The sequence below is a fragment of the Eumetopias jubatus genome, unplaced genomic scaffold, assembly GCF_037043125.1.
Source record: "Eumetopias jubatus isolate StellerSeaLion01/CBP00866 unplaced genomic scaffold, mEumJub1_p1.0 scaffold_11, whole genome shotgun sequence".
Taxonomy (NCBI): domain Eukaryota; kingdom Metazoa; phylum Chordata; class Mammalia; order Carnivora; family Otariidae; genus Eumetopias; species Eumetopias jubatus.
In genome coordinates, this window is record NW_028274817.1 from 112,307,060 (window position 1) to 112,325,340 (window position 18,281).

Consider the following 18,281-nt stretch of genomic DNA (forward strand, 5'->3'; position numbering starts at 1 on the left):
ATGTTGACTTAGTGGACAAAGATTTCAAAGCAACTATTATAAATATATTCAAAGACAGATAAGTACATTCAAAGACAGACACATATAGATATATAGAGAGCACTCCACTCGACAGGAATGGAATACATTTTCTTCTCAAGAGCACATGGAACATTCTCCAAGATAGACCATACACTATCCATAAAAAAAGCCTCACTATGTTTTCAAAGGATTTAAATCATATAAAGTACGTTCTCCAACCAAAATTGAATTCAAGTAGAAAGCAATAAGAGAAAGAAATATGAGAAATTCACAAATATGCAGAAATTAAATAACATGCTGCTAAATAATATATGGGTTAAAGAAGAAATCACAAGGGAAATTAGAAAATACTCTGAGATGAATGAAAATGAAAGCACAACACCACAAAATTTACAGGACGGAGCTAAAGTAGTAGTTACAGGGAAATCTATAGCTTCATTACAAAAGGCAAGAGATCTTGAATCAATGACATTACCTTTCACCTTAGGAAACTAGAAAAAGAAGAGCAAACTAAATCTAAAGCAAGCAGAAAGAAGGAAATAATAAAGACGAGAACAGAAATAAATGAAGGAAAGAATAGAAGATAATAAAGGAAGTCAATAAAACCAAAAATTGGTTCTTTGAAAAGATCAATAAAATTAACAAACCTTAGTGAGACTGACCAAGGAAAAAAAGAGACTCAACTTACTAAAATTAGGAATGAAAGAGGCGACAGCACTACCGACTTTATATATATATTTAAATATATATATTACAAACAACTTTAGGCCAACAAATTAGATAAATTAGATGAAATGAACAAATTCCAAGGAAGAGAAACTATCAGGACCACCAAGATAAAAACCACTCAAGAAGAAATACAAAATCTGAATAGAACTATAGCAAGAAAAAGATTGAATTAGTAATTTTTAAAATTCCTACAAAGAAAAGCTCAGGCTCAGATCACTTCACTGATGAATTCTACCAAACATCTGAAGAAAAATTATTATCAGTCCTTCACAAACACCTCCAAAAACTGGAAGAGGGGCTAATGCTTCCCAACTCACCCTATGAGGCCAGTCTTATGCTAATACCAAAGATATCACAGGAAAAGTACAGAACAATACCCCTTATGAATATAGATGTAAAATCCTTAAAAAAATTAGCAAACTGAAGCCAGCAACATATAAAATGGATTACACACCATGACTAAGTAGGATTTATCCCAGGAACGTAAGGTTGGTTTAAATCAATCAACGTAATACACCATATTGATAGAATAAAGGGGAAACCCCACATGATCATCTTAATAGATACGAAGAAAGCATTTGACAAAATCCAACACTCTTTCATGATAAAAACATTCAACAGAGTAGGCACGGAAGGGAACTTCCTCATGATGAAGGGCAGCTAATATATAAACAAACAGCTAATATACTTAATGGTGAAAGACTGAATGCTTTCCCCTAATATCAGGAATAAGACAGGGATGTCTTATTTGAATAGAAGCACACTTCTATTCAACGCTGTACTAGAGGTTCTAGACAGGGTGATTAAGGAAGAAAAAGAAATAAAAGGCAGAGAGCTTGGAAAGGAAGAAGCAAAATTATCTTTATTCACAGATAACATGCTCATGTATATAAAAGTCCCAAGGAATCCACGAAAAATCATTAGAATGAATAAATAGGCTTATCAAGGTTCAAAACATGAGATCAGTATACATAAGTCAACTATATTTTGAAAGGTAATTTAAAAAACAATTCTATTTTACAATAGCACTGAAAGTACTTTGGAATATTTATTTTCAACTTGAGCAAAACAAGCGCCTCCATGTACATTAGTACAAAACACTGTTGAAAATAAAGATCTAAATACATGGAAAGACATTCCATGTTCGTGGAATTGGAGATATAACATTGTTAAGATTGCAATAAGAACACAGATTCAAAGCAATTCCAGCTGTTTCTTGGTAGAAATTGACAAGCTGTCCCTAAAATTCATATGGAAATTCAAAGGACCCAGAACAGTCAAAACAATCTTGAAAAAGAACAACAAAACAAAGAACACATATTTCCCACTTTCAAAACTTTCTACAAAGCTATAGTAATCAAAACTGTGTAGTACTGTTGTAAGGCTAGACATATAGATCAGGGAGTAGAACTAAGAGTCTAGAAATAAACCTTCATATTTATGGTCAGTTGATTTTTGATAAAAAGTGCCAAGAAAATTCAATGAGAAAAATCCTTTTAACAAGTGGTATTGGGATAACTGGATATCCACATGCAAAAGATTAAAGCTAGACCTCTACCTCCCACATTACACAAAAATTAACTCAAAATGGATTACCCAAATTGAAGAGCTTAATCTATAAAATTCTTGGAAGAAAATATAGCAATAAATCCTCATGACTTTGGGTTAGACAATGGCGTCTTAGATACAACACCAAAAGCAGAAGCAAAAAAGAAAAAAATAGATAATATTAGATTTCATCAAAATTAAAAACTTTCGTGCTGCAAATAATACCATCAAGAGAGGGAAAAGACAGTCTACAGAATAGGAAAGAATACCTGCAAATAATATCTCTGATAAGGAATTTATATCCAGAATATATGAAGAACTCTTACAATGCAATAATAAAAAGATAAATAACTCAATTTTTAAAATGAGCAAAGGATCTGTATAGATATTTCTCCAAAGACATACAGAAGGCCAATTAGCACATGAAAAGATGCTCAACATCATTAATAATTAGAGAAATGCCAAAACCACAACAAATCAAAACCATAACGAGATTCCACCTCATACCCACTAGGACAGCCATAATCAAAAGGAGAGGATGTGAAGAAATTGGAACCTTCATACGCTGGTAATGGAAATGTAAAATGGTGCAGCCACTTGGGAGAACAGTTTGGAAATTTCTCAAAATGTTCAACTTAGAATTATCTTATAACTGAGCAGTTCTACTCCTAGGTATATACCAAAGAGAAATGAAAGCATACATCCACAGAAAAACTGGTATGTGAATGTTTATAGCAGCATTATTCATAATAGCCAAGAAGCAGAAACAACTCAAGGGTCTACCCACTGATGAATGAATAAACAAAATGTAGTATATCCACACCACAGAATATTATTTAGCAATAAAAAGAAACACAGTACTGATACATCCTACAACATGGATGAACTTCAAAACATTGAGCTGAGTACAAGAAGCCAGACACAAAAGATCACATATTGTATGGGTCCATTTCTAGAACATGTCCAGAATAGGAAAATCTATAAAGACCAAAAGTAGATTAGTGGTTGCCTAAGGCTGGGGGAGAGGGTGGTTGGGGAGAGAATGGGGAGTGACTAGTAATAGGTATGGAGTTTCTTTTTCAGGCAATGAAAAAGTTCTAAAATTAGATTGTCATGACAGTGGCACAACACTGTGAATACACCCAAACCAGTGAATTATATACTTTAAATGAGGGAGTCCGTCTCAATGAAGCTATTAAAAGTATAGTGATGAGTTCAGAAGGAAGAATATGCTCTGCTTATAAAGGTGAGTCACTTGTTATGTATCTAAGGGATAACATCATGTATGCCGCATCTTCACTGCCACTTTGGGGAACACTTTGATACCTACCTGTTCCCATTCATGTTTTGTTAACTGCTCAGAAGGGGATCCATTTGTTTTGAGTTCCCGAGGTATAAGAGTTGCACCTACTTTATTTTTCTTCAAGTCAGTATCGTGGTCTTCAACCAAGGGAATTGGTGGCATCAGCACAGATTTCATCTACAAAACAAAGTCACACTTTAGCCAACCCTATGTTTCATGTGCCACATGCAGAAACTTCAGTGCCAGTTGCCACTCTGTCTCTGTTGCTGTGCCTCAACCTGATGAAGAACCCGTGTCTCTTAAGGCCACTTAGGATCAGGATACTTTGCCCAGCTCCCCCCTAAAGTACCACACCATCATTTTCTCCTGGAAGCCCGGCTAGCCATCCTTTCTCACACCCCCTGCCAGGGAGTTTAAAGAATTCTAAACTAGAATCTTAGTCTATAGAATCTTCCTTCTCTGTCCCTCTGCGTTGACACCCCCACCAACCCACCCACCTTACCAAATGCCTTTAATGAACCTAGAAGGAGGTTGTCATGAAGTTCCCCCAACCCTACTCCCCGCCGCCATTAACAATCATACCACAACAGCAGGCATAACCCAGGCAGCATGGTCATCCCTACACTTAGAGGGTCCTAAGGGATGGGGAAGTGGAGAAAGTGGGAAAGGTATAAAACTGGACTTGAAAATCTACTTTTGGGGGCGCCTGGGTGGCTCAGTTGGTTAAGCGACTGCCTTCGGCTCAGGTCATGATCCTGGAGTCCCGGGATCGAGTCCCGCATCGGGCTCCCTGCTCAGCGGGGAGTCTGTTTCTCTCTCTGACCCTCTCCCCTCTCATGCTCTCTATCTCATTATCTCTCTCAAATAAATAAATAAAAAATCTTAAAAAAAAAAATCTACTTTTGTATTTCATTTGGGAGAGTTCCAAAGGCTTAAACCTACTACTTTTGCTACAGTTCAATTGTATTTAATACAAGTATGTGCTGCCAATTCAACCTCACTCTAGGAGGGGTAGAAGACACAGGAAGTACACAAGTCAAATTTCTATCTTCTAAAACCAGGCTTATGAGTAGGTGGAACGATGACCCCCAAAGGAGGTGAAATTTGGTTTCCTGGAAAAATCCTGGCCCAAAAACTTCTCCCCAGGGGGTGTCTTGGTGACTAAAATTCAAACTTTGGTTCCAAGTATCAGGAAAGAGAGGAGAGAGTTGGAGGGAGCGAGCTTTGTGTTCAGAGCTTACTCTATGCTGTTTTCTTCATCTAGGTAATTCTATTTAATCCTCCTAACAACTCAATATAGTAGGTATTTTTAGCTTCCATACACAGGCGCAGAAACTGAGGCTTAGAAGACTTTCGTACCTTGCCCAGTCACCCAGCCAGGAAGTGGCGGAGGTAGGAAGTAAAGCTGGCTATGGCTGTCTGATGTCAGAGCCTCATGGAGTTTACTAGGTCAAGGTGGCTCTCACCTTTTGGTCTCCGCAGAGATAGTAATAGGCATTCCAGAGACATGCTGGTTGTTTTTTTTTTTTTTTTTTTTTTTTTAAGTAGGCTCCATGCCCAGCATGGAACCCAGCTTGGGGCTTGAACTCAGGACCCTGAGATCAAGACCTGAGCTGAGCTCAGATCAGGAGTCAGAGGCTTAACCAACTGAGCCACCCAGGCGCCTCAACACATGCTCTTCATAGCTCAAAAAGCTCTAGAGAGGGCTGGCTGCTCAGGCTCACTTCAGAAAAGGAAAAGTTTTCAATTGATCAATTGGTAGGGGTTGCCATGGCTGATTAGCGCTGTTGTCACAGGGCGGGTGCTGGTAGAGTGGGGCATCCTGCCATGTGCTTGCCAATATTTGACTGACTAAAACATCATGTTCCCTTGCTTTTGGCTAGAATCACATCCACTTGTTATGTTAACACTGACTATCTTGTGTTGAGCAAAATGTTTTACTGGCTTGACTATTAGCTGATATCATGAGAAAGAGGCCTTAAATGTAGGGTGACCTTAAAATGTATTGCAATTGGAGTACTTCTGAGAATAAAGGGAGGCACTATTAACAATTACCAGGACAACAGGTACAAGCCAGGAAATATGGTCATGGTCGGGTGAGGCTGGAGAGGAGATATATAAAATCACCACAGAATCAGGAATCAGAAGTTTCTATCCAGTTTTGTCTTAGGTCCGCCCTGTTTTGGTCTTAAATGTATTAGGACACATCCAACAAACACTGATCAAGTATTTACTACATCTTAGGTGCTGGAGTATTATCAGTGAATGAGAGAAGCAGGGGAGGACAGTAAATAGTACCCCAATTCTTTACTCAGTTCTGGTAACTGTTATGAAGGATATGTACAAGGGGCTTGAGAGCAGGTAGAAGGGGACCTGACCTAGTCTGGAGGTCATGGAAGGCTTTCCAGAGGAGGGGTACATTTAAGCTGATAATAAAGGGATGAGAAGAAGTTAGCAGTAATACTATCTTTCATATGTATATAAAGGTATAAGGGCTCCAGAAACTCAAAGTGAATAGGGGTCACCTTTCTGTCTGTATCAAATTAAATTCCAGCTCTAGACTCTACTTGCCTAGATTGGTTGGAAGTTGACTATCAGTCTTGAGGGGTAAAGGGTTCAGGTTTCTCACTAGGACCATATACGATCATCTGGTTCCAGAGCTGTTATTGGCCCTCCTATGCCCCTGGTCTGGGGGCTTTGGCTGGGCTCTGGTACAGGACAAAGATAATTCCAGTCACTCTGCAAGGCCCAGCCAAAGGAGCCCTTCACTAAGTACGGGAGCTTTACAGGCCACACACAGCCTCTTCCCTTAGAGGTTCTATACACGTTCTTGCTCTGCTTCTGTTGTACTTAATGTGATTACTCAGTTTAAAATATTTCCCCCAAAATACCCTGAGCCATTTGGAATATAAGAGAAGCCATAGCAATTCAGAAATAAACTGCTGTATGACTCCATCTATAATGAGGCACCCAAAGTAGTCAAATTCAGGGACAGAAAATAGCATGGTGGTCACCAGGCACTAGGGAGAGGGGAGAAGGGAGAGTTGTTGCTTAATGGGTAGAGTTTCAGTTTGGGAAGATGAAAAGTTCTGGAGATGGATGGTGGGGACGGCTGCACTACAATGTGAATGTACTTAACGCCACTGAACTGTACAGTTAAAAATGCTTAATTAAAGTGGTCAATTTTATGTCATGTATATTTTACTACAACATTAATCCGAAATTTTAATTTTTTAATTTTTTATTTTTTTTTAAAGATTTTATTTATTTATTTGAGAGAGAGAGAATGAGAGATAGAGAGCACGAGAGGGAAGAGGGTCAGAGGGAGAAGCAGACTCCCCGCCGAGCAGGGAGCCCGATGTGGGGACTCGATCCCGGGACTCCAGGATCATGACCTGAGCCGAAGGCAGTCGCCCAACCAGCTGAGCCACCCAGGCGCCCCTGAAATTTTAATTTTTTTAAAAATCAGGATTTTCACTTTTAGAAACTATATGAAATGCCAACCTTTCCTCGTTTTCCACTTTCATCACGAAGTTAAAAAAATATATTTGCCTTATTTGGAAGTTACCCGTTCAGTTCTTTATCTTGCCATCATAGATTTTCTTAAAATTTGTACTAATTTTTGCAGTTACGACAACTACTGAAATGCAAATGAATACAAAATAATAAATGAAAAGAGGTATATATATATATATATATATATACACCCCCTTATAAAACTCTGCGACAAGATTTATGTAAACATTGCTTCTTACTTTGTTTCTTTCTATACGGTGGAGCAAATTCAAGTCTGTGGACTCTGATATCCCACCATGTATGACCAGGATTTCATTGTCAATGATTGTACCAATTGGGAGCCAGGAATAGAGGTCTTCTAAGATTTCTAAGATTTTCTTTCCATGCATCTGTAAGTAAGAATTTGAGTAAGTTTTGTTTTTTTGGTAAGTTCAAGTTTATCACAAAATGCAACAGCTTTCATGCGAGGCAAAGGAGCAAAGGAAGTTGGCATGGAGTCACTAACCCACCAGCATACATTAATCATGTCTTTTTATTCTATGTTTGTTTGTTTGTTTGTTCTATGTTTTTGATACTTGGACATCTTGGTGCCTTGCTGACCCTGGAGGAGAGATTGCTCCTCCCAGAGCTAGTTAATGCCTAGAAATTGTCGATGAGTTGCCTTTCCTATGCAAACCAACCAATCCAGAGCCCACACCCACACTCACTCAGTGAGTAAAAATCTCTTCCTTTAAGATAGTCATTTCTGTACCTGCAATGTTTTACCATAAAACAAATCCTGGGTACCTTTACAGCAACAGAATATGTTTGTATCTGTGCTGAAACTAACACAAAAGTCACAATGAAACAGCTTCCTGTTTGGTCCCGGAAGAAAATTAGGCCTCTACCCTGGCCAGGGCTTCCTGCTGTGCTTTTATTTTTACCCGGTCACCCTTCCCGAAGGCTCTTTTTTTGTAGTTCTATGTATAAACAGCAAAGAGAAGGCATTAAAAAAAAAAAAAAAAGTCCGAGTCTTACCTTATATTTATGCAAAATTTCTTTTGTGAAGCCATACCTGAAAAAAAAAACCAATGGTATTTAAACTAATTAAACGTTGATAACTCCTACCCACGTGAGTCACACAAAAAGGGGACCCACTGACATCTCATTATCACAAGTATGAAGAACTCAAGAAACTAGGGTTTAGTTGAAACTATTTCCTACCCAAGTTTTTGCTAGGCATGATGGGAAAGAACAAAAGCAGCCAATGACATCATCCCTACTCGGAAGGAGCTTATAGCATAGTTGGAGAAAGAAGATAAATTTTCATGGAACAATTACAAGGTGACTTTAAGACCTATGTGCTAGGTATAGGATGTGTAGATGCTGCAAGTAGTCAGAGAAGTGTGTGGTGGCAGCTGGGGGAAGCTGTGGAGGAGAATGCCTTTCATTTAGAGAGTATTTCTCAGACATCCTGAATCTTATAGTGAATGAATGAAGGTGTGGGAAGGGGGGGTGGTGGGGGAGACTGAACCGAGACAAAGAGAAGCCTAGATAGAAGACAACAAGTTGGCCCTTTATACTCTCTCTGATATAGTTCATGTAATGGTATTCAAGATTTTAATAGAAAGAGTCAGGAATTTTCATGCCTGAATAGCAATCATGAAGGGAGCTTTAGTGACGGAAATTTTTTTTATTACTTTTCCTTGCCTAAAGATAATAATATGCGTTCTTAAGGCCCAACATAGGGAAGTCGGAACACAGCATGTTCATTCCGGGTATCCATGCAAATCACGTCACGTCAGGCTTCTACAATGTAATGTTATGTTTTCCGAGATGAATTCGGTCCTCTACTCCCCAAAGGTGTCTATGTTGTTAAATCCCAAGGACACCGGGCAGTCCTCATCTTTCTTGCCCTCCCTGAAGCACTAAATATGGTTGACTACATCATCCTTCTAGAAAACTTTTCTTCTCTTGGATTCTGTGACAGTAAACCCTCTTGGTTTTCCTCGTACCTTTCTGGGTATTCTACAACTCCTTTGCAAGTTCTTCTCTGCCTGACCTTGAATGGCGGTGTTCCTTCAGATTCTGTCCTAGGCCCTCTTCCCCCCTTAATTTCTCTCTTGGTAATCTCATCCTGGCCTAGGGCTTTGGGTACTCTGTGCCAATACTGCAGGACAATGCCTCAGGCCACACTGCATTTCTGAGCTCTGGACACATACACTCAACTACCTAATCAAAAGCACTTCAAATCACCTTACCCCAAAATGAACTTACCATTCTCTCTCATCCCAACCTCTCCTTCTTATCATGTTCCCAATATCAGCAAACAATGCCAACATACTCCCAAGTTCAAGCCGGGAACCTAGAGGTTATCCTTGATTCTCTCCTCTCTCGAGTCCCCCATATCACATTACCATGCTTTAAACCATCATTGCCTAAACTCCTCTTGAATCTGTCCACTTCTTTGCATCTCCATCCCTAATACCTTGGTCTCCATGAGAATCCATCATCTGTCTCTTCAACTACCTCCTAATTGGCCTCCCACATTCAAATATTTCTTCCTGCTGCACTTAAAACACAAATTTTATGATACTCTTCTATGATTATTTTTGTTGTCCTTAGAAAAAAGTCCAAGTTCCTTTGCACGATCCAACCATGTCTTATGTCTCCAGCCCTATTAGGGACCATCCTGTCCCTCAGTCTGTGCTCCTACCCTCCTAAAGTTCTTTCATATAAAAAGTGTTGTGTCAGGCTCCGCCTAAGTTGTCCCCTCACTGTGGAATACCATTTCTCAGCCAATACCATGGCTGTCTCTGAATTGCCTAATTCATCCTCAGGTCTCAGGCTGATACTATACTTCTATGGGAGAACCTTCTATCACCCCCCCCAGACAAGTTAGGTCCCCACTTTATAAACTCATCATACTTGAAAAACCTGTTCAACCTAAGTCTTCCCTGCTAGATGTAACCTCTGTGAGGGCAGGGGCCACGTCTCTTTCATTAACAATCACAGACACTAGATAAATATGATTGGCTAACTGAATAAATGAAAGGATAAGTGGCATGCCCAAATAAAAGTACTGAGCTACATTACATATAAGGGACCTCAGATAACAGTCTGGGATTTTTTTCCATCGTAGTCTTAGCATCTGCTTCCATTCCTAAAAAAATTAGAACTGAAAGTCTGTACTCAAGCCAGGGGGTGAAACTGCCCCAAACACAAAACTAATCAGTTGCTGAGCTTTGATCAAGGCACCCAAAAACCTAGAACCCAAAGCACGAGACACGTCATGCCTTCTGCTGCCCTAGAGCAAATTGGTAAAGGAGGGGCGAAGGGAGAAGAAAGAAGGGAAAGGGGAATATTTATCCCCGACTGTGTCTTTCAGCAAAACTGGGTAAGCCATTTAACCAATCTTTATTCCTCAAATCTCCAGTGAGTCAGATAGTTGAAATGCTACATTACAGCTGTTCTCAAATATGTTTATGAACAATTATGCCAGAAGCAATCACCATGTCGTAAAAAAATATACACATCAGTGAAAAACACAGCACTAGTTTCTGAGACAACATCTGAGGCAAGCCAAAAGAGTAGCAACAGAATGATCTCATCTAAGCCTGCTCGTAGAACCTACCATACCTCCAAAGCTTACCTAACACATCCAGCCAGGAAACAATTTGGCCTATGATGGGAGGCATGGGAGGAAAAGAAAGAACATAATAGAAGGGAGAAGCAAGGACAGAACTGGAAGAAAAAATAGGAAGAAGACTTGGGAGCAACGTATACTCACTCACGAGAAGACAGAGGTGGTAAATAGAGGTAAGAATCGAGGTCTCCCTTGAGATTCCCCTCATCCCTACCTCTCTACACTCACCTCTAACTCTCTGCTAGGAACTAAACGTGGCAGTATTTTTCAGTATGGGAAAAAAAGGGGAAATCTAAAGGCCTAGGTTACCTCAGATTCATCATAAAATCTTCATGGTTCCCTCTGTTCAAGTGCAGGTCATTGGGGTAGACAAGAAAACTCACAAACAGGATCATTAGGATCTCTATGGAATGTTTTCCTCGGTCTACAAAATCACCATTAAAAATATATGAGTTGTTCCTTGAGGGGAGACCATTCTGTGGAAGGAGGAGAGGGGGGAAAAACAAGCAGTTAAAAGAATGTACTTTTAAAGTAAGGCTTTGTACTTAAATGTCCCTGTGAATATGGAGAAAAGAGGCTGAGTCGGTTCCTCCACTGGGAAAAATCTGCTCACTAACTTGAGGTAGTTTCGCTCTTCCAGGGCAGGCATCACCTGCAAGGGACCTTGGAAGTGAAGCATTAGCTTTGGATAGGAAGATTCCAGGGGGATGGTGACTGCCCATTGTACCCACTACCCACTCTGAGTTTTCTCTTAAAAGGAGCTGATTTTTGTCCTATCAAAAATGGCTAACCTTGGGCGCCTGCACTGCTCAGTCAGTGGGGAGTCTGCTTCTCCCTCTGCCCCCCCCAATGCTCTCACGCATGCTCTCAATTTCTCTCTCAAAAATAAATAAATAAAATCTTTAAAAAAAATTTTTTTTAAATGGCTAAATTTATCTCTTCTTTCTCCCTTGAAAAGAGGGAAACTTCCATCCAAGGAAGAACACTGAACCAAGAGCCAAAAGTCTTTCATTCTAAGAGGCCCTATGTTTAACTTCTTTGGGCTGTGAATCCCTCAATTTACAAAAGGGGAGCGCTACTATATCCCCTCCCCTCCCCAGATCAAACAAGAGAATAGATATGAAAATACCCAGCAAAGTGTAAGGTACCATGCAACTGTGAGCAGGGCTGATTTATCACCAGTCCACTCTGATACAATTACACCAGGTATGGGTAGCTGGCAGATATTGTGACTGCTCACTGACCAGGCCATATTAGTTGTTAAATATTTTGATTATCAATCCTGAGTATGAGATAATACTTTTAAACACAGTGTCAGTAGGAAAAAAACTGGGATCAGGACAAAGGTCTGGTCTTTATAACAGATATTGATTCATTTACTTCTGTACTACTAAACTATAAGACAAAACAAACATGCCAGACCCACCAAGCATATCATGCCTGGTAGGGAAATGGTCAAGTGCATTCTATTGCATAGTAAAATAAATGTGAATGTTTAAAAAATACATCACAAAGAGAAAAATTTAAGTACTCATTTGTCCAAATGTATGTCCCCCTTCAAAAAAGTTACTTCAGGAAATAATCTACATGTTCTAGTTATATTAATCTTTTTCAAACTATTTTCAAATTCTTCTTTTTTTAGATTTCAAACTACAAAAGAAAATCTTATGACCTTATAGTCACTGTCCCAGTATTTATATACATTTAAAATTATTCATACCAATATAGTAGAAATGGTTGAAAAAATATATAATACAGGTCACAATATATAACTCAGGGATTCCACAAATCATCATGTAATGTAACATGTTCTGAAGACAATTGGAAACAAACAAACAAGCAAGCAAGCAAGCAGTAGTATAGTGTCCTGGGCCAGAAATAAGAAGACTTATTTGCTAGTCCAGCTCTACTATTACCCATGTGTCCTTGGGTAAATTATTTAAACTTTATGAGCTATAGTTCCCTCATCTGTAAAATGGGGATGATAACTTCCATACTTACCATGCAGGGCTACTCTGGAACTTGAATGAGACTGTGTGTATAAAATTGCATGAAAACCATGCAAATGAGAAGATTCATTTTATTATGACCTCCATGTTATTTCTAATTTTAAGATCCCATTATTTTACATTTTCTTATATATTAATTCACATACGTTTATCACATTGGGCTTAAATAGTGTGAGCCAGTTGCAAAAACATAGGCTATTGCTTATCAGAACTTAAAGAATAAAAGGAAGAATTCTGCATCTCTGATACTCTTCCTTGCCTCAGCCTTCAGCTGGCTGGGATGAGTAAACCAGAGGAATTTGAGGGGTGTTAGAGGCTATTGGCTCTCTTGGGATTCTAGGGGGCTAGAGGAGCAGCAGTAGAGAGCCCTGGGGTGAGAACATGGAAGAACTAGGCCTGAGGGGACCTGCGCATCCCTTGATTAAGGGGAGACCCTGACTCAGAGCATTAGTATGGTCCTGGTTTGGGGGAGAGGGAGCTGGATCTTACTAGAAAAAGTGTAGGGAACTTCATCTCTATTTCTGAAGCTAAAAGAAAACTAACACTTGCATTTAGGGATAGCTAGGAACATAGACACTTCCTCTCACACTCTTGATGCAGGAGTAGCAACTGTTGTGCCTTCAACTATAGACAGGCTTAATCTAGCTTAAGCAGAGAATAGAAAATGAAAATAACCTAGCACTTAAGGGGGATCCAGTAACCAGAGAGGGACAGACCAATCAGATCTGCTAAAGTTCTATCACCTAATGAGCTAGAATTGTTGGAGGACAGAGGAAAACGTTATTTTAAAAAATGAGAGGACAATAAATAAAGAACAAGAAGTTAATAATTCTTGCCATTCAAAGTGTGCTTTCCAAATTTAAAATATCAATAGATTAGAGCTAATTAAAAGAAACAGTGATTGGAAAATACATTATTGACCCGAAAAAGCAAACAGATGAAAAATCTCTCACACAGATTAAAAAGCAAAATGATGGAAATCATAAGGAATGAGTAAGAAATTAGAGTTCAAAGCCAAGAGAACTAATATGGCAATAATCATTCTAGAATCAGGAAAAAGGAACAGATGGAGAAGAGGTAATAATTACATAACGAAGAGAGGGAGATTTCTATGGTTAAAAAGGGACTTCAGCCTGAAGTCTGAAAGAGCTCCTGAATCCTATGCACAATTGATAGGGGAAAAAATATCCCTATTACCTGGTAAATGTCTCAGAAGCTGCTAGACAGAAAGAGTAAGTTACAAAGGGAAAAGAATCATCCTGGCATTAGACTTCTCATATGCAGTAGTGGGAAGTAGAAGATGGTGTAACAAATCTACAAATTAAAGACAGAAAAGGACTGTGAACCAAGAATTCTATATTGGCCAAAACATCATTAACTTCTTAGGGTGATAGATAATATTTGCAGATGTGTAAAGGATCAAATATCAGCAACAACAGAGATGATCATCAGGGTAGAAGAAAGACATATGTGAGTATGCAGTGATCTAATACCACAAAAGCAATGAACATGTGTTGATTGCTCGTTATGTGCTAGACACATTTTTAGGTGCTAGAAACACAGAAGTAAATAATACAAAGTCCCTGCATTCAAGGAGCTTGCATTCAGAGAATACAGCACCCACATGCCCCATAGAGGAAAACATTCAAGAAAATATTCTAATGAAGTAACAGCCAGGGAAAGATCCAAGAGGAACAAATATATTATATAGAATATAGATGTGAACAATGAACAATGAGCCCTCCGGTATATAATTAAATATAAATATAAATCAATAGTGATAATGTGGAACTTGAATTTAAGTATACTAAGCAAGGATTCTAGAAATAGAAGAGACATTCTATGAAGAAAAACCTAATAATGGTCAAGAACTAAAAACATGGCATGAGCAGTAACTTGAATTTGCAGGGGAGGTTAGGGGAGAACAGCAAAGTCTCCACAAATCTCATCCCAATAGGGGACATACATGGAAAGTGTGAAAATAAATACATTTATCTTACTGGAGGAGAGAGAAGATAATGGTGGAAGAATAAAGTTATAGATATCTGAGAAATATACACACACATTATTTATCAGAGATGTCAGGAATGGGAAGATAACCACTATGGAAAAGAAAAGCACAGTAAAAACACCAAAGAAAACTTCACCAAAACAGCACAAAGAAAAGGGAGAAGATGAAACATAGTGAAATAAGTAGTAAGCAAAGTAAAATAGAAGAAAAACTTCCAAAAATATCTGTTGTTATACTAAATGTGAATGGGTTAAATTCTCCCATTAAAATACCAAGATTACTAGACTATATTAAAATACAAAACTCAGGAATATATAGTTTGTGAGAAATACACATTAAAAAATATAGGTAAAGAGAGGTTGAAAACAAGGTAAGTACAACAAAGAGAAAACAAGAATGTAAATATTAATATGAGACTTAAGAACTTAAGACTTTAATTTTAAGAATTTAAGATTAAAAGTGCTAAACATGATCACAAAGCAACATTACATAATACACTTATGAAGAAGATACAATTCATGAACTTGTATTCAATAAACAAAAGAATAAGTTTTTGCTTCATATATTTAACTACAATAAATGCAAGAAGAAACTGTTTAAAAATACAAACACAAATACAAAATTCAGATTGAATTATTGGTTTAAAATAATGTCTACAAATAATGTCTACAAATTCTTGACACGCCCTTTAAAAGGTGAAGCCTAATTTGCTTCTTCTTGAATGTGGGTTGGATTTAGTGATTTGCTTCTAGTAAATTGGAAAAAAAAAAAAAAAAGCAGGAGCGACAGTGTGCAACTTCGGAGACTAAGTCATAAAAGACACTACAGTTTCCTGCCTTCTCTCTCTTTTGCATCACTCACTCTGGGGAAAGCCAGCTGCTATGTCATGAGAACACTCAGGTACCCTATGGAGAGGCCCATGTAGCTGTTCTGCCAATAACCAGTGAGGAACCAAAATGCTGTGCCTGCAGCCCTGTGAGTGAGCAATCGTGGAAATGGGTCCTTGAGCCCCAGTCAACCTTTCAGATGAATGCAGCCCTGGTCAATAGTTTGACTGCCACCTCATGAGAGACCATAAGCCAGAACCATTCAGCTAAGCTGCACTCAAATTTCTGACCCACAGAAACTGGGAGATACTAAATGTTTATAGTTTTAAGCCACTAAGTACTGGGGTAACTTGTTACGCAGCAATATATAATATACATATTTAGACAGATATATTAGAAACTAAATATGTGGAAAATTGAATATTTAATCAATGAACTTAATTTAATAGGTAGATACAGGAGGAACTTTACATCCTATAGAGAGTATAATTAATTTTTCATATGTCCAAAGAGATTTTATAAGAACCAATCATGTACTTGATTTCAAAGAAATCCTGAATAAATTCAAAATAATAAACATTTCATAGGATATATTCTCATATCATAATCCTATAGTGTTTGAAATAAATAATAAAAATATGATTTAAAGAATTCTAGCTCCTTTAATTAAGATCCTTGGAAATTTAAAATTGTCATCTTAACAAGCATTAGATCAGAGAAAATTAAAAGAAAATTACAAGTTCGATAGAAGGGTCAATTAAGACTAAAAATAGAAAAGATGTGTAGGGGGGGCGCCTTGGTGACTCAGTCGGTCAAGTGCCCAACTCTTGGTTTCAGCTCAGGTTGTAATCTCATGAGTCATGAGACTGAGCCTCACGTTGGGATCCTGCTGACCAGGGGAGTCTGCTCAACTAGAGATTCTCTCCCTCTGCTCCTCCCCCCACTTGCTCTCTCTCACACGTGCTTTCTCTCTCTCAAGTAAATAAATAAATCTTAAAAAAAAAAGAAAAGATGTGTAGCTTTGGGGCTCCCGGGTGGCTCAGTTGGTTAAGCGACTGCCTTTGGCTCAGGTAATGATCCTGGAGTCCAGGGATCGAGTCCTGCATCGGGCTCCCTGCTCAGCAGGGAGTCTGCTTCTCCCTCTGACCCTCCCCCCTCTCATGTGCTCTCTCTCTCTCATTCTCGCTCTCTCAAATAAATAAATAAAATCTTTAAAAAAAAAAAGAAAAGATGTGTAGCTTTAAATGCTTTCATTATTAAAGCTTAAAGAAGATGCACATGAAAGACTATTCATCTCAAGAAATTAGAAACAGAACAATAAAGTCAATCAAATAAAGCTAAAAGCTGGAATTAGTGAAATAGAAAGCAAATAAAAAAGAAAAAATACGTAAATCTAAAAGATGATTCTTTGAAAGAACCAATAAAATTGATAAACTCATCATGAGCCTGATTAAGGATAAGTAAAAAAAAGAGAGAATTTAAAAATCTGTAACGGGGCACCTGGGTGGCTCAGTCAGTTGGGCATCTGCCTTTGGCTCAGGTCATGATCCTGGGGGCTTAGGATCAAGCCCTGAGTTGGGCTCCCTGCTCAGCGTGGAGTCTGCTTGTCCCTCTCCCCCCTGCTCATTCTCTCTCTCTCTCTCTCTCTCTCTCTCAAATAAATAAATAAAATCTTTAAAAAAAAATGTAAGATTAGGGTTGCCTGACTGGCTTATCAGTAGAGCATGTGACTCTTGATCTCGGGGTTGTGAGTTTGAGCCCCATGTTGGGTGTAGAGATCACTTAAAAATAAAATCTTTTAAAAAATATGTAAGATTAAAGAGTAGGAAAAAAGATGTAGAGAACTAGATAAAAGAGTTACATATATGTAAACAATATAACATCGACATCTATGGCAATGTACTTTTACAGTCTAGAGAAATGGGAGGATTTCCCTGCAAATAAGAAACTATGAGAACTGAGAACTGATTCAAAAGAAGTAGAAAACTTGAACAGTACATCTCCCTGTGGCTTTGTAGCAGAGCTCTATCTCAATTTTCAAGAGCAAATAGTTTTAATGTTTTTTTTTTTTAAGAATTTATTTTTATTTGACAGAGAGAGAGAGAGACAGTGAGAGAGGGAATACAGCAGGGGGAGTGGGAGAGGGAGAAGCAGGCCCCCTGCCAAGCAGGGAGCCCAATGCAGGGCTCGATCCCAGGACCCTGGGATCATGACCTGAGCTGAAGGCAGATGCTTAATGACCGAGCCACCCAGGTGCCCCGGTTTTAATGTTATTTAAACCAATGATTCCTATCCTTGGTTATACATCAGAATCATGTGGGGGGCTTTTAAAAGTCCCTAGGTGTCCATCAGAGTCTCTGAGAGTAGGGCTCACATACCAGTAATTTTTTTTTTTTCCAATTCCTTAGGTATTTACAATGTCAAGTTTGAGAACCAGGGCCTTTAATTATTCCAAACCATAGAAAAAGATGAAAATCTTTTCAATTCATTTCATGAAACCAGCATAACCTTAATATCAAAATACGAGAAAAGCATTCAGTGGTTTAAAATTATATTTATTATATTTGGATAGTAAACATGTTTTCCACTGTGATGACAAAATTTCTTATATTAGAACTTCTCATCTCCAGTTAAACCAGACTTTGTAGGTATTTCACCTCTACCACGGGCAAAGAATAATGAATTCCTTTAG

General features: G+C 38.4%; 1 protein-coding gene across 1 annotated transcript in view; it reads right to left on the minus strand.

Moving 5' to 3' along the window:
* Positions 1–18,281, minus strand: part of PPEF1 (protein phosphatase with EF-hand domain 1) — a 97,454-nt gene that overhangs the window by 29,506 nt on the left and 49,667 nt on the right. Inside the window, exons 7-10 of the mRNA XM_028122615.2 lie at positions 11,052–11,218; positions 8,135–8,171; positions 7,357–7,506; positions 3,629–3,778 (exon numbers count right to left, since the gene is read on the minus strand). Of these exons, the coding sequence (XP_027978416.1) occupies positions 3,629–3,778; positions 7,357–7,506; positions 8,135–8,171; positions 11,052–11,218 (504 nt within the window). The remainder of the gene's footprint in view (positions 1–3,628; positions 3,779–7,356; positions 7,507–8,134; positions 8,172–11,051; positions 11,219–18,281) is intronic.